At 49.4% G+C, this 17,800-nt stretch overlaps 1 protein-coding gene and 1 long non-coding RNA gene across 2 annotated transcripts; both read right to left on the bottom strand.

Annotated features, from left to right (window-relative positions):
* Positions 1 to 1,002: 1,002 nt before the first annotated feature.
* Positions 1,003 to 10,140, bottom strand: LOC143288231 (cytochrome P450 1A2-like; the record flags this gene model as incomplete). Its single annotated transcript, XM_076596581.1, has 7 exons — positions 1,003 to 1,296; positions 2,133 to 2,232; positions 3,346 to 3,715; positions 4,099 to 4,237; positions 8,305 to 8,584; positions 9,583 to 9,764; positions 9,983 to 10,140. Coding segments are annotated over 7 exons (1,464 nt in total), but the record flags the coding sequence as incomplete, so codon positions are not given.
* A 34-nt stretch (positions 10,141 to 10,174) lies between these two features.
* Positions 10,175 to 12,031, bottom strand: LOC143287948 (uncharacterized). The gene is made up of 3 exons (XR_013056022.1): positions 11,893 to 12,031; positions 11,711 to 11,793; positions 10,175 to 10,353 (listed from the first exon to the last, which is right to left on the bottom strand). It is a non-coding gene; the product is annotated as an uncharacterized LOC143287948 (long non-coding RNA).
* Between the last annotated feature and the right edge of the window lie 5,769 nt (positions 12,032 to 17,800).

The raw sequence follows: 17,800 nt of genomic DNA, 5'->3' as shown, positions 1-17,800 counted from the left end.
CCCCACAGCTACTACCACCACCACCACCAAGCATTCTCTCAATAAGAAGACAGAGGGCGTTGTTCACTTCAAGGTCTTTTACTCCGCCATCTTTCAGACACACACAGTCATGCAGGATCATTTTCCTCAACAGGCAAAGGACACGGCTTGCAATTCAGTTCTATAACACCTGGTACACCTTTCTTTTTCTCTGCCCCGACTGAAAACATCTTGCTTTTCGTTTCATCACACAGACAGCGTTCACACACACCATGATCAGTCTCTCCATTCAAACACACCATGATCAGTCTCTCTCCATGCACACACCATGATCAGTCTCTCTCCATTCAAACACCATGATCAGTCTCTCTCCATTCACACACCCCATGATCAGTCTCTCTCCATTCAAACACACCATGATCAGTCTCTCTTCATTCAAACACACCATGATCAGTCTCTTCATTCACACACCATGATCAGTCTCTCCATTCAAACACACCATGATCACACACCATGATCAGTCTCTCTCCATTCACACACCATGATCAGTCTCTCTCCATTCACACACACCATGATCAGTCTCTCTCCATTCAAACACACCATGATCAGTCTCTCTCCATTCAAACACACCATGATCAGTCTCTCTTCATTCAAACACACCATGATCAGTCTCTCTCCATTCAAACACACCATGATCAGTCTCTCTCCATTCACACACCCCATGATCAGTCTCTCTCCATTCAAACACACCATGATCAGTCTCTCTCCATTCACACACACCATGATCAGTCTCTCTCCATTCACACACACCATGATCAGTCTCTCCATTCACACACCATGATCAGTCTCTCTCCATTCACACACCCCATGATCAGTCTCTCTCCATTCACACACACCATGATCAGTCTCTCTCCATTCAAACACACCATGATCAGTCTCTCTCCATTCAAACACACCATGATCAGTCTCTCCATTCACACACCATGATCAGTCTCTCCATTCAAACACACCGTACAGCAGGAAGTGGTCTGGGATCTCCATTCACACACCATGATCAGTCTCTCCATTCACACACACCATGATCAGTCTCTCTCCATGACCATCACCTGGAAGCTCTTGGGCCTCAGCAGGTGATCAAAGACGCCCTCTAGCGTCATGTGTGGTCGGGCCGGCAGGACCCGTAACTGGTGCATGAGGGCAGCGAAGAAGAGGAAGATCTGGACGTCGGCCAGGCTCTCCCCAGGACAGCGGCGCTGACCGGCACCGTACAGCAGGAAGTGGTCTGGGATCTCCAGGACGTTGTCCTTCGTCAGAAACCTGGGGACATGACGTCACACATTGTCACACACTGTGACCTGGACATGACATGACACATTGTCACACACAGTGACCTGGACATGACATCACACATTGTCACACACTGACCTGGACATGACATCACATTGTCACACACTGACCTGGACATGACATCACATGGTGTTTGTCACACACTGACCTGGACATGACATCACACATTGTGACACACTGACCTGGACATGACATCACATGGTGTTTGTCACACACTGTAAGCTGGACATGACATCACATGGTGTTTGTCACACACTGACCTGGACATGACATCACACATTGTCACACACAGTGAGCTGGACACGGGGCGCACATCCATGTGACATGACAAGCCCTGAATTGTACACATCCATGATGACAGCCCTTCACTGACATCCTGACCTGTAAGCTCTGTCTCATGACAGTGAGGTGACAGCCCTTCACTGACATCCTGACCTGTAAGCTCTGTCTCATGACAGTGAGGTGACAGCCCTTCACTGACATTCTGACCTGTAAGCTGTCTCATGACAGTGAGGTGACAGCCCTTCACTGACATCCTGACCTGTAAGCTCGGTCTCATGACAGTGAGGTGACAGCCCTTCACTGACATCCTGACCTGTAAGCTCTGTCTCATGACAGTGAGGTGACAGCCCTTCACTGACATCCTGACCTGTAAGCTCTGTCTCATGACAGTGAGGTGACAGCCCTTCACTGACATTCTGACCTGTAAGCTCCGACTTAACTCAGTGTGGTGACAACCCTTCACTGACATCTCGTATGTGTGTGTGTGTGTGTGTGTGTGTGAACGGGGGTGGGGGTGGGGTCACCTGTAGGGGTTGAACCGGAGGGGGTCTGGCCAGTAGCGGGCATCGTGATGAAGTGACCACACGTTGAACAGCACCACGGAGTCAGCGGGAACCTCATAACCTGCAACACAGAAAACACTGTCTGCTGCTGACAGCCACTGAGATGGTGTTTATATGGTGTCTGTTGACAGCCACTGAGATGGTGTTTATATGGTGTCTGTTGACAGCCACTGAGATGGTGTTTATATGGTGTCTGTTGACAGCCAGTAAGATGGAGAGATGTTTATATGGTGCCTGTTGACAGCCACTGAGATGGTGTTTATATGGTGCCTGTTGACAGCCACTAAGTTGGAGAGATGTTTATATGGTGCCTGTTGACAGCCACTGAGATGGTGTTTATATGGTGTCTGTTGACAGCCACTAAGATGGTGTTTATATGGTGTCTGTTGACAGCCACTGAGATGGAGAGATGTTTATATGGTGCCTGTTGACAGCCACTGAGATGGTGTTTATATGGTGCCTGTTGACAGTCACTGACATAGATGTTTATACAGTGCATGTTGACAGTCACTGACATAGATGTTATGTAACCACACAGTATTACTATGCCACCACAACGTGTTACAATGTAACCAGACAGCGTTACAATGTAAACAAACAGCGTTACCATGCAACCACACTGTGTTACAATGTAACCAGACAGCGTTACAATGTAACCACACAGTGTTACCATGCCACCACACAGTGTTGCAATGTAACCAGACAGCGTTACAATGTAAACAAACAGCGTTACCATGCAACCACACAGTGTTACAATGTAACCAGACAGCGTTACAATGTAAACGAACAGCGTTACCATGCAACCACACAGTGTTACAATGTAACCAGACAGCGTTACAATGTAACCACACAGTGTTACCATGCAACCACACTGTGTTACAATGTAACCACACAGTGTTACCATGCCACCACACAGTGTTACAATGTAACCAGACAGCGTTACAATGTAACCACACAGTGTTACCATGCCACCACACAGTGTTACCATGCAACCACACTGTGTTACAATGTAACCACACAGTGTTACCATGCCACCACACAGTGTTGCAATGTAACCAGACAGCGTTAGAATATTACTACACTGTGTAAGCTTGTAACCAGACAGTGCTACCACGTAAGAAGACAGCACTCCAATGTAACCAGAGGGCGTCACCACGTGACCAGAGGGCGTCACCTTGCAGCCGGACTGCCGTCTCCGCTCTGTGGGGGACGAGGAAGGGCCGCACTGACGCCAGGCGCTGCACCTCGTAGATCACGGCCTCCGTCAAAGGGAGGTAAGGCTGGTCGTCAAGACAGGGCAGGCGACTCCGCCCCACCACGCTGTCCAGCTCCTGGTGAACCCGGGTCTGGGTGTCGGGGTTCAAGGCCATGTAGCCCAGCAGCCAGGTCAAGGTCACGGCCACCGCCTGGAAGCCCAGCCCAGCCAGGTCGAGGAGGAGGCAGTGGAGGTCGTCCTTGGGCAGCAGCCCCCCGTCCTCCCCACTGTCCAGCAGCAGCAGCAGCTGGTCCGTCACGTCACGCAGACTGCCAGGGTCGTACGTGTCCTGTGGGGGGTCAGAAAGGGGGGCATGCACGTGACGCACCCCACGTGACGCACTGCACGTGACACACTGCACGTGAAACACCCCACGTGACACACTGCACATGAAGCACACGTGACGCACTGCACGTGAAGCACCCCACGTGACGCACTGCACGTGACGCACCTCACATGAGGTGCACACGTACATTTAAACAAAGAAAAGACAGAAGACTCAAGTTCAAACAGAAAGGTTGGGTGTGTGGAAATGGCATCAAAATGGCGATCAGTCACCGGCCATTCCGCACGTGAGAGTCACAGAGAAAGGAGTGGGAACTGGGAGGGGGCCATACAGCATCAGACATTGACACACACACACACACACACACACAAGAAATGTACAGGTACTTTGTGCAGGTTCAGCAGACGGCGGTTCAACTCAGTCTGCTGGGCGGACAGTTGCTGGATGCAGGTCACGTGATCATCAGTGACGAACACCTTGAGCAGGGGCAGGTAATCCACAGCGTTCATCTGGAAGGCAGTTGCCCTGCAACAAACATCAGCCCCTGTAACAGCCATCATCATCCCCTGTAACAGGCATCATCATCCCCTGTAACAGGCATCATCCCCTGTAACAGGCACCACCATCCCCTGTAACAGCCATCATCATCCCTGTAACAGGCATCATCATCCCCTGCAACAAACATCAGCCCCTGTAACAGCCATCATCATCCCCTGTAACAGGCATCATCATCCCCTGTAACAGGCATCATCCCCTGTAACAGGCACCATCTCCTGTAACAGGCACCACCATCCCCTGTAACAGAACAGGCACCATCATCCCCTGTAACAGGCACCATCCCCTGTAACAGCCATCATCAGCCCCTGTAACAGCCATCATCCAATGTAACAGCCACCATCATCCCCTGTAACAGCCACCATCATCCCCTGTAACAAACATCCCCTTAACAGGCATCAGCCCCTGTAACAGCCATCATCATCCCCTGTAACAAACATCCCCTTAACAGGCATCAGCCCTGTAACAGCCATCATCCCCTGTAAACAGCCACCATCATCCCCTGTAACAGCCACCATCATCCCCTGTCACAGCCACCATCATCCCCTGTAACACCATCATCCCCTGTAACAGCCACCATCATCCCCTGTCACAGCCACCATCATCCCCTGTAACAAACATCATCCCTTGTAACAGCCATCATCCCCTGTAACAGCCACCAACAGCCCCTGTAACAAACATCATCCCCCCGTAACAGGCATCATCATCCCCTGTAACAGCCATCATCATCCCCTGTAAGAGGCATCATCAGCCCCTGTAACAGGCATCATCATCCCCTGTAACATCATCCCCTGTAACAGGCATCATCATCCCCTGTAACAAACATCCCCTGTAACAAACATCATCCCTTGTAACAGCCATCATCCCCTGTAACAGCCACCAACAGCCCCTGTAACAAACATCATCCCCCCGTAACAGGCATCATCATCCCCTGTAAGAGGCATCATCAGCCCCTGTAACAGGCATCATCATCCCCTGTAACATCATCCCCTGTAACAGGCACCATCATCCCCTGTAACAAACATCATCCCCTGTAACAGGCATCATCATCCCCTGTAACAAACATCATCCCCTGTAACAGGCATCATCATCCCCTGTAACAAACATCATCCCCTGTAACAGGCATCATCATCCCCTGTAACAGCCATCATCAGCCCCTGTAACAGGCATCATCATCCCCTGTAACATCATCCCCTGTAACAAACATCATCCCCTGTAACAGGCACCATCATCCCCTGTAACAAACATCATCCCCTGTAACAGGCATCATCATCCCCTGTAACAAACATCATCCCCTGTAACAGGCATCATCATCCCCTGTAACACCCGGATGAGATGACAAATCGAAGTCTCGCGTGCAGCAGTAGCCGACGGGTTAAAACGCTGGACTGTCAGTCTGAGGGTCCCAGGTTCGAATCTAAAGGGTGGATATTTTTCCGATATCCAAGGTCAACATAAATTATGTGCGGACCTGTTTGTGCTTGAACCCCCTTCGCACGCAGAAGATCAAATACGCAAGTTTAAGATCTTGTAATCCAAGTCAGCGTTCGGTGGGTTATGGAAACAACATACCCAGCATGCACAGCCCTTAAAAGGGAGTGTGGCTGCCTACATAGCGGGGTAAATAAAAACCAAACGGTCATACACGTGAAAGTCTTACATAGCTTTCTGAGTGTGCATGTGTGCGTACCTGACTGAATGACACAGGAAACGAATGATGAGCGCCCGTCAGTCGGCTCTCCCCATGAAGGCAGCCTGTTGTGCAAATGACCGTGTTTGTAAAAAGCTTGGTCTCCGACCGAGAATAGGCGCCATGTAAGTATCTACACCTATCTGTGTCTGTCTGTCTGTCTGTCTGTCTATCTATCTATCTATCAGCACGCACTTGGCACACTAAAACAGAACCCATGACAACAAGTGTTGTCCTCTGGCAAATTCTGTGGAAGAAGTCCACTCTGACAGTTACACAAACATATCATGCACACAAGGCCTGACTAATCAAACATGTCATGCACACAAGGCCTGACTAATCAAACATGTCATGCACACAAGGCCTGACTAATCAAACATGTCATGCACACAAGGCCTGACTAATCAAACATGTCATGCACACAAGGCCTGACTAATCAAACATGTCATCATGCACACAAGGCCTGACTAATCAAACATGTCATCATGCACACAAGGCCTGACTAATCAAACATGTCATCATGCACACAAGGCCTGACTAATCAAACATGTCATCATGCACACAAGGCCTGACTAATCAAACATGTCATGCACACAAGGCCTGACTAATCAAACATGTCATCATGCACACAAGGCCGGACTAATCAAACATGTCATCATGCACACAAGGCCTGACTAATCAAACATGTCATCATGCACACAAGGCCTGACTAATCAAACATGTCATCATGCACACAAGGCCGGACTAATCAAACATGTCATCATGCACACAAGGCCTGACTAATCAAACATGTCATCATGCACACAAGGCCTGACTAATCAAACATGTCATCATGCACACAAGGCCGGACTAATCAAACATGTCATCATGCACACAAGGCCTGACTAAGTGCGTTGGGTTATGCTGCTGGGTCAGGCCATTCCCTAGAAGATGTGGTGTAGCGTATATGGATTTATCCGAACGCAGTGGCGCGTCCTTGAGAAACTGAAACTGAAAAGCCAGTGAGCACGGAGTGGATTCCCGTCATTACACAGGCAACAAAAGGCAACAAATGGGTTGTCCCTGGCAACAAAAGGGTTGTCCCTGGCAACAAAAGGGTTGTCCCTGGCAACAAAAGGGTTGTCCCTGGCAACAAAAGGGTTGTCCCTGGCAACAAAAGGGTTGTCCCTGGCACAGGCCTGCAGAAAACCTAACTTCCACAGTGGAACAAACACACTGCGGGCAGAAAGGGTGGCAGTGTACCGTGGGATGCACCATCCCAGGAGAGAGCAGCTTGAATTTCACACAAAGAAATTTGTTGTGACCTCCCCCTCCATACCCCCCAAAAAACAAAACAACAAGCAGCAACCTCCCCCCAAAAAACAACAACAACACCACCAACAACAACAAACAAACAAAAAAACAACAACAAAAAAACAAAACAAAACACACACACACACACAAACAAAAAAAAAAAAACAAAAACCAACAATAAAAAAAAAAAAACAAGCAAAAAACAACAAAACCCTAAAACAAAACCAAACAAAATCAAACCATATACAACACAATACAACACAACACGACACGACACAACGCAACGCGACACAAAATGAACACCAGCTGTCGTGCTAAAGCGGCCAGTGTCAATAAAACCAAACACTGAGAGGAGGTCTGACATGTTGACAGAGGACCACCACCACCACATCAACCAATGAAAACACCACCACCACCACATCAACCAATGAAAACACCACCACCACCACATCAACCAATGAAAACACCACCACCACATCAACCAATGAAAACACCACCACAACAAAAACAACCAATGAAAACACCACCACCACAACAACAAACAACCAATCAAAACACCACCACAACAACAACAAACAACCAATCAAAACACCACCACCACAACAAACAACCAATGAAAACACAACCACCACCACAACAAATAACCAATGAAAACACAACCACCACCACAACAACCAACCAATGAAAACACCACCACCACCACATCAAACAACCAATGAAAACACCACCACCATAACCACCATTGAAAACACCACCATCACATCAAACAACCAATGAAAACACCACCACCACATCAAACAACCAATGAAAACACCACGACAAACCACCATTGAAAACACCACCACCACAACAACCAACCAATCAAAACACCACCACCACCACATCAAACAACTAATCAAAACACCGCCACCAAAGCACAATTCAACAGGAACAAAGCAACAACCCAACCAGCAAAAAACACCACCACCAAAGCACAAAATTAATAAAGATGAACAATACAGAACTTTGCTGCAAGAATCCTGTCAACTTCCGGTCGCCAAGGCCAGCCACTCACCTGCACTCATACGTCCTCAGAATCTCGCTGGCCACGCGCCCTGTGGGGTCAAAGCGCTGGCTAAAGGTCAAGTTCAAGGCCACGTTCAGGCAGGCCATGTGGAGGAGAGGGGAGGGGTCAAAGGGCACGTGGAGGTCGCTGAGCTGACTGAGAGTGTCGACGATCTCCGAAGACAGCTTGTCTTCGATGCGGGCGGCGTCGGAGCAGTAGGCATCCACCACGGCGCTGATGAACTGCTTCTTCACCCGCTGGGCCTCGCTCACGTCGCCCGTGCACACCCCTGAAGACAGGAGGCAGGGTGTGTCGTTCACATGGGGGACAGGAAACAGCATGTGTCGTTCACATGGGGGACAGGAAACAGCGTGTGTCGTTCACATGGGGGACAGGAAACAGTGTGTCGTTCACATGGGGGACAGGAAACACTGTGTCGTTCATATGGGGGACAGGAAACACAGTGTGTCGTTCACATGGGGGACAGGAAACACTGTGTGTCGTTCACATAGGGGACAGGAGGCAGCGTGTGTTGTTCACTTGGCGGACAGGAAACACTGTCGTTCACATGGGGGACAGGAAACTGTGTGTGTCGTTCACATGGGGGACAGGAAACAGTGTGTCGTTCACATAGGGGACAGGAAACACAGTGTCGTTCACATGGGGGACAGGAAACAGTGTCGTTCACATGGGGGACAGGAAACAGCGTGTGTCGTTCACATGGGGGACAGGAAACAGTGTGTCGTTCACATGGGGGACAGGAAACAGCGTGTGTCGTTCACATGGGGGACAGGAAACAGCGTGTGTCGTTCACATGGGGGACAGGAAACAGCGTGTGTCGTTCACATGGGGGACAGGAAACACAGTGTGTCGTTCACATGGAGGGGACAGGAAACAGCGTGTGTCGTTCACATGGGGGACAGGAAACAGCGTGTGTCGTTCACATGGAGGGGACAGGAAACAGAGTGTGTCGTTCACATGGAGGGGACAGGAAACAGTGTGTGTCGTCCACATAGGGGGAGGGGAGAGGAGTGAGTGGGGGGGAACACCGTGTGTCGTTCCTAGAGGGGGCGGGGGGTGGGGGAAGGGGGTGGGAACATGCACATATGGAGTGATGGTCATTCACACACACACACACAATCCGCCCCCCCCCCCCCCCCCCCCCCCCCCCACGCACAGTCACAAATACACAGGCGCAAACACACAGACGCAACCCCACACACACACACACGTGCCACCCCCACCCCCCCCCACACACACACACACCCCCACCCTCCACACCCCCACCTTGCTGGCGGGAGGAGGGGTACAGGGCCCTGAAGGAGCAGAAGTCCGGACGGCCGCTGAGTTGTGCCCCCTGAGAGGTCAGCCCTTCCACTATGGCCTGCAGTCCGCTGACCACCACCACCCTCCGCCCCCCACACCGCACCTGGTACACGTCCCCGTACACCTCCCGCAACTGGGACAGTCTGCACGCACACACACATACACACACACGCGCGCACGCACACACACACACACGCGCGCGCGCTTACGCACGCACACACACGTATACACACAGTCACACAGAGAGAGACACGCACGCACGCACACACACAATTATATATACATACACACACACACACACAGTCACAGAGAGAAAGACACACGCACGCACACACACCCACACCCACACACACACACAGACCTGAGGTGCGGGTTGTGCAGCAGCCAGGGCAGACGACCGAGCACAGGCCAGCCCCAAGGTCCAGGAGGTTGGTGTCTCTGGCCCCTCCCCCTCCCCCTCACCACCACCGTCACCGTCACCGTCACCACCACCACCACCGTCACCACCACCACCACAGTCACCACTGTCCACCCCCCACCTGCCAAAGTCCTCACCACTGGGTCAAGGCCGAAGCAAGCCAAGTTCACTAAGGTCAAGAGGGAATCTCCTGCTTGGTGAATAAGGGATTCTGATTGGTTGTCCGACTGGAGGAAGGATTCTGATTGGTCGTTTTCGTCCATGGCTGGCGGAGTGAGTGCTGCACGCCCCGCTGAGAGAATGGCTCCCACTCACTGCACATCGCAAACATCACAATGCAACGGCAATGGCACATATAAAGTGTCAGAGTGGTGTGTGTTACAGAGTGGTGTGAGTGTCAGAGTGGTGTGTGTTACAGAGCGGTGTGTGTGTTACAAAGTTTGTTACAGAATGGTATCTGATACAGAGCGGAGTGTGTAACAGAGCGGTGTGTGTTACAGAGCGGTGTGTGTGTTACAGAGTGGTGTGCGATTCAGAGCAGTGTGTGAGTTACAGAGCGGTGTGTGTTACAGAGCGGTGTGTGTTACAGAGCGGTGTGTGTTACAGAGCGGTGTGTGTTACAGAGCGGTGTGTGTTACAGAGCGGTGTGTGTTACAGAGTGGCGAGTGTTACAGAGCGGTGTGTTACAGAGCGGCGTGTGTTACAGAGCGGTGTGTGTTACAGAGTGGCGTGTGTTACAGAGCGGTGTGTTACAGAGCGGTGTGTTACAGAGCGGTGTGTGTTACAGAGCGGTGTGTGTCACAGAGCGGTGTGTCACAGAGCGGCGTGTGTTACAGAGCGGTGTGTGTTACAGAGCGGTGTGTGTTACAGAGCGGTGTGTTACAGAGCGGCGTGTGTTACAGAGTGGCGAGTGTTACAAGAGCGGCGTGTGTTACAGAGTGGCGTGTGTTACAGAGTGGCGTGTGTTACAGAGTGGTGTGTGTTACAGAGTGGCGAGTGTTACAGAGCGGTGTGTGTTACAGAGTGGCGAGTGTTACAGAGTGGCGTGTGTTACAGAGCGGTGTGTGTTACAGAGTGGCGAGTGTTACAGAGTGGCGTGTGTTACAGAGCGGTGTGTGTTACAGAGTGGCGTGTGTTACAGAGTGGCGAGTGTTACAGAGCGGTGTGTGTTACAGAGTGGCGTGTGTTACAGAGTGGCGAGTGTTACAGAGCGGTGTGTTACAGAGTGGCGAGTGTTACAGAGTGGCGAGTGTTACAGAGCGGTGTGTGTTACAGAGTGGCGAGTGTTACAGAGCGGTGTGTGTTACAGAGTGGCGAGTGTTACAGAGCGGTGTGTGCCGCAGGGCTGACGGTGAATGTCAATCGATGTGAACACTGCACGTGAACCACCATCTTGTTGCCGTGACGTCAGTGTCACTGGAGACCTGTTCCACTCTACAACCAGTTGGGACATTAATTAATATTGTATCAACAGAGGACACGTGACAAAATGATATGATCTTTGAACTCTGTGTGTGTGTGTGTGTGTGTGTGTGTGTGTGTGTGTGTGTGTGTGTGTGTGTGTGTGTGTGTGGAGAGAGGGAGAGAGGGAGACAGAGAGAGACAGACAGACAGACACAGAGGCAGAGACAGAAAAGTAATCATTCAAATTCCCAACATAATTTCTCTCACCTGTGGTCTGTCTCCTGGTGAACAGATATCACCGCCAGAGTTACCAGGTTTGGTCATCAGTTCATCATTCATCAAGCCGTGTGCTACACACACACACACACACAGGACGATTATTAAAACCAGCTGAATTTGTGACACACACACACACACACACACACACACACACAGAGTGACATACATACCCACACTGGGAAAGATGATGAACCCACAATCACCTGTATTTCTGACGACACATCACGCACTTCTTTCCCTCCTAACGAGTCAGTACTACACACACACACACAGTCTCACTGTCAGCTACACACACACACACACTGTCAGCTACACACACACACACACAGTCACACTGTCAGCTACACACACACACACACACACAGTCAGCTACACACACACCCCAGCAATGCTACACGGCCTGGCGGAGTGTTGGTGGCTGCCTGTGGCTCGGTCAATGTCACAACGTGTGGCTGCTTCCTCCTCCACACACACTCCCCTTCCTCCACACACACACACTGCTCACTCACCTCCCTCCCTCCCTCTTCGATCTCTCGGCAGGCGTTGGCAGCGTTGTCATGACAACCAGGTGCTGGCGGCACTGGCAGTGTGTGCGAGCCGCGCGTGCGTGTAGATGAATGTGTGTGTGTGTGGTGGGGGACCTGGGGGGAGGGGGGGAGGGGAGGGGTGGTAAGGGGGGAGGAGGGGGAGGGGGGAGGAGGTTATGGGGGAGGGAGAGGGATCAGGATGTTGATCAATGTCGCACGCCCAGTTTGGGAAGGTTACTCTGTGTGTGTGTGTGTGTGTGTGTGTGTGTGTGTGTGTGTGTGTGTTTGTGTGTGTACCTGAGAGAGAGAGAGTGTGTGTGTGTCACGCTCTATAAGCAGACTAGAAACCCCCACCCAGCCCAGCACTAACACCCAGACAACACAAACAGACTACAACAATTCAGGGTTCACATACATCACACACAGAACTTGCCAACAAACAATAACCACAACCCGGCTGCAACACTTAAATAACAATGGATAAACACACACACACAAAACCCACAAGACCCAGAGCTTTAAGACACGGCCGTCCAGCGGCAAACAGTCCGTAGAATGCTACCAGTGAACTTAAAACGTTTGAGTGAATACATAAACTGAAGCACTGCACAAAACAAAAGACGATGACTTGAACGGCAAAACTGAAGACAGATGAAAACAGATGAAGACGAAACTAGTGAACAAACGATGACAGTGATAAGAGGGCAGCAGGAAGACAGCAGTCAGCAGATGGAGCACAACGCTGCCTGGCCAACACAGGCTGAAGGGGAGATGGTGCAGGAAGTGGGATGCTGAAAACTGCATAGATTTCATCACCCTTCTGGTAGGGTTACCCCTGCCCCCCCTCATAGATTTCATCACCCTTCTGGTAGGGTTACCCCTGCCCCCCCTCAGATTTCATCACCCTTCTGGTAGGGTTACCCCTGCCCCCCATCATAGATTTCATCACCCTTCTGGTAGGGTTACCCCTGCCCCCCCTCATAGATTTCATCACGCTTCTGGTAGGGTTACCCCTGCCCCCCATCATAGATTTCATCACCCTTCTGGTAGGGTTACCCCTGCCCCCCTCATAGATTTCATCACCCTTCTGGTAGGGTTACCCCTGCCCCCCATCATAGATTTCATCACCCTTCTGGTAGGGTTACCCCTGCCCCCCCTCATAGATTTCATCACCCTTCTGGTAGGGTTACCCCTGCCCCCCCTCATAGATTTCATCACGCTTCTGGTAGGGTTACCCCTGCCCCCCCTCATAGATTTCATCACCCTTCTGGTAGGGTTACCCCTGCCCCCCCATCATAGATTTCATCACCCTTCTGGTAGGGTTACCCCTGTCCCCCATAATAGATTTCATCACCCTTCTGGTAGGGTTACCCCTGCCCCCCATAATAGATTTCATCACCCTTCTGGTAGGGTTACCCCTGCCCCCCATAATAGATTTCATCATCCTTCTGGTAGGGTTACCCCTGCCCCCCATAATAGATTTCATCATCCTTCTGGTAGGGTTACCCCTGCCCCCCCTCATAGATTTCATCACGCTTCTGGTAGGGTTACCCCTGCCCCCCCCATCATAGATTTCATCACGCTTCTGGTAGGGTTACCCCTGCCCCCCCATCATAGATTTCATCACGCTTCTGGTAGGGTTACCCCTGCCCCCCCCATCATAGATTTCATCACCCTTCTGGTAGGGTTACCCCTGCCCCCCCTCATAGATTTCATCACGCTTCTGGTAGGGTTACCCCTGCCCCCCCATCATAGATTTCATCACCCTTCTGGTAGGGTTACCCCTGCCCCCCCTCATAGATTTCATCACCCTTCTGGTAGGGTTACCCCTGCCCCCCATCATAGATTTCATCACCCTTCTGGTAGGGTTACCCCTGCCCCACTCAGATTTCATCACGCTTCTGGTAGGGTTACCCCTGCCCCACTCAGATTTCATCACGCTTCTGGTAGGGTTACCCCTGCCCCCCATCATAGATTTCATCACCCTTCTGGTAGGGTTACCCCTGCCCCCCATCATAGATTTCATCACCCTTCTGGTAGGGTTACCCCTGCCCCACTCAGATTTCATCACCCTTCTGGTAGGGTTACCCCTGCCCCCATCAACGAACACCCAAGACAAAGTGATGAACAAAAGAGTTAACCAAACTGAAACAGCATCATATCACTATAAAATTCTGTTCGACAGCTCCCTGCTTCACATTCACTAGTGAACACATTTTCTGAAAGATATTGTACATAAGACGTTGAAAGAACTGGGGAAAACATAGTTTAGAAAACATATCAATGATAATTTGACCTTGTGAACATAACGAAAATAGAAACATTCTTACAATTATAGTAAAGGGGTTCACAAGGAAACGTTAGTGGCTGAAATACTTTAAGCGTACTTAATAAATCCCAGTAACCATTATTTTTAAAAGTTATGTTTAAAATATCACAACAGAGGAAAATACAAGCCTGACTTCAGCATTAACCCTCAAATCCCAATAAACCAAATCAAACATCTCGCACCTTAACAGAACAGGACAAATGAACAAAGAAACAGCACTTATAACAGCCAACTGACAAGTACAAACTACAACATAAGTTCAACAATGCAACAGCGAACTCACCTGCCAACCGGGTACCACTACCCTGACGCTGGAAACAAAACAAACAGACGACACATGTCCAGCAGGGCACTCCCTCTGAGCTGGAGCACACAGAACATAGATACAGGGCCACCCGGAGGAAAAGCCATCCTCACTGAGGGTACCAACTGGGAAAAAAGCCCCAACCCCAAATAGTCACGACCTTCCTCCAAGAAGGCCGCGGGCGCAAAGCCTTGAGAAGTGTCACTGACAGAACAGAGAGACTTACTTTAAACTCTGCTCAGCAGTGACACAAACACACAAACGAGACTCCCCGATTGCACGTAAAAAACGCACAACCGGGAGCTAACACACACTGAACGAATGCTCGAATGGGAGAGGGTAAATGGGGAAGGTAATGCACAAAACACTCCACACGAGACTGTCATGAGTTGTGACAGTGTGTGTGTTTGTAGTTGTGTATTTGTGTGTGTGTGTGTGTGTGTGTGTATCTGATAGAGACAAGACAAATTCTTTATTTCGAGGATAATAGATAAGCACTGGTGTGCTTTTTTACATCCAGTCCCCGTCCTGAATAGGGTCTACACTACACAATATTGAATAAAATGAAAGCATGGTGTTAGTAGAGATACATAACAGAGGAAAAATATGCATAAAATCAAAACAACACACACACACACACACACACACACACACACACACACATGGCATACAGACACTAGCATGGTGTTAGTAAAATGCATAGGAAAAAAAATGAACAAAATGAAAGAAACAAACACACACAACACACACCACACTACACACCAGAATGGGGGATAGAGGGTGAGGAAGGTTCTCAGTCAACCATACACATTTGACAAACAGTATCAATAAAATGAACGATTTACATTACACATTATGGCAGAAGGTGGGAAAGGCAATGTTTTTTTAAGGTGGTTGGGCAATGGTGTTGTTTAATTGTTTCTGGGAGTGAGTTCCATAGGGTGGCGCCTGAGTAAACCAGACTGGATTTGAACAAGTCAATTCTTGGAATTGGGATATGGACTTTGGGGGGATTCCTTGATGAATTTACAGAAAATTTGTCTATCAATGTTGGTGGTGCATTACCTGTCATAATCTTTTGCATCATGATTCCTTTATTGTACTTTAATCTACGGATTAGTGGGAGAATATTCACTTGTTTATAGTCTGAGTATAAAAGGGTAGTCTTTTTAAGGAGTACCAGCTTGAGCCCCCATTTATGAAGATTCTGTAATGGCTTTATGGCATTCGCACTTGCGGAGTCCCATAGTGTTGATGCATAATTGATGGGTTTTCTGGGCTGTATTTTTGCAAAGGAAATTTATGTGAGGATTCCAAGTGAGATTGTCAGTTATGATCCCCAGAACTTTATGATTACTGACCTGTTCAATAGGTTCGCCTTTAATTTGGACGGAAGGAAGATTATGTACAGTGTTTTGCCTCTTTTGTCTGGTTGTGATGAACATGCATTTTGTTTTTTTAGGGTGAAGAGACATGTGGTTTAGTTCGGTCCATCTAACAAGGTCATCAGTACTTTCTTGTAAGTCTTTTGCAAGAGCGACAATGTCAGTATGAGAAGTGTGGATTGTTGTATCATCCGCAAAAAGTTCGCAGACGGATTTCATATGGAGCGGTAGGTCGTTTATATATATTGAGAACAGTAAAGGGCCTAGAATAGACCCCTGAGGAATGTCATAATCAAGTGTTGTTGGTGCGGAGATTGATGTACTCATTGTCACGCATTGTTGTCTGTTTGTCATATAGGATTCAAGCAAACTAAGACAATTGGTTGACAGACCATACAGCTTAAGTTTTCTTAGTAAGTGTTTGTGGTCTATCACATCTAAGGACTTGATCACAGATTCCACCAGCAGAGATGTAGTTACACTGTCAACAACTTGACATGTTACAGTCGTGATTTCTGACTGGATTATTCCGACATCAATTGTCCACATTTACAAACGGAAGGGAGACAAAACATCCTGTGATAACCACGTGGAATCTTTCTACTCTGCATCGCCGGCACACGCTGGACAGGACACGTTGTCCGCATGACAGACAGCAGGATCCCCAAGATGCTATTGTATGGGCAGCTGAAGGAAGGCCACCGCGAACTTGGAAGACCCTGCAAGCACTTCAAGGACACCTTGAAGACAAACCTCAAAGCTTGTGACATAGACATCGCTTCCTAGGAAACTGATGCCCTTGACCGCTCTTGCTGGAGGATGCTGTGCTCTAGCGGCATAAAGACGTTTGAAGACAACAGAACGCTGGTTATTACGGAGAAGCGTGAGCGAAGGAAGCAGGGCTCAACTTCTGGGGACGTTTTCCATTGCAACACCTGTGGGAAGTGCTGCGCATCCAGAATCGGCATCTTCTCAGGACACACACCGAGAGATACGCCTGCTTGCCTACTCATCCGTCGGTCCGACGGGAGACTCCATCAGGTGTTAGGTGTGTGTTTGGTGTTAGGTGTGTGTTAGCTGTTATGTGTGTGTTAGGGGTGTGTTAGGTTTTAGGGGTGTGTTAGATGTGTGTTCGGTGTGTTAGATGTGTGTTAGGTGTTAGGTGTGTGTTAGGGGTGTGTTAGGTTTTAGGGGTGTGTTAGATGTGTGTTCGGTGTGTTAGATGTGTGTTAGGTGTTAGATGTGTGTTAGGTGCGCGTTAGTTGTTAGATGTGTGGTAGGTGTGTGTTAGCTGTTAGATGTGGTAGGTGTGTGTTAGTTGTTAGATGTGTGGTAGGTGTGTGTTAGCTGTTAGATGTGTTAGGTGTGTGTTAGTTGTTAGATGTGTTAGGTGTGTGTTAGCTGTTAGATGTGTTAGGTGTGTGTTAGTTGTTAGGTGTGTAGTAGTTGTTAGAGGTGTGGTAGGTATTAGGTGTGTGTTAGTTGTTAGATGTGTGGTAGTTGTTAGATGTGTGGTAGTGGTTAGAGGTGTGT

The sequence above is a fragment of the Babylonia areolata genome, chromosome 12, assembly GCF_041734735.1.
Source record: "Babylonia areolata isolate BAREFJ2019XMU chromosome 12, ASM4173473v1, whole genome shotgun sequence".
NCBI lineage: Eukaryota > Metazoa > Mollusca > Gastropoda > Neogastropoda > Buccinidae > Babylonia > Babylonia areolata.
The sequence above is the reverse complement of the archived record's forward strand: the minus strand, read 5'-3'. Positions and strand labels throughout refer to the sequence as shown.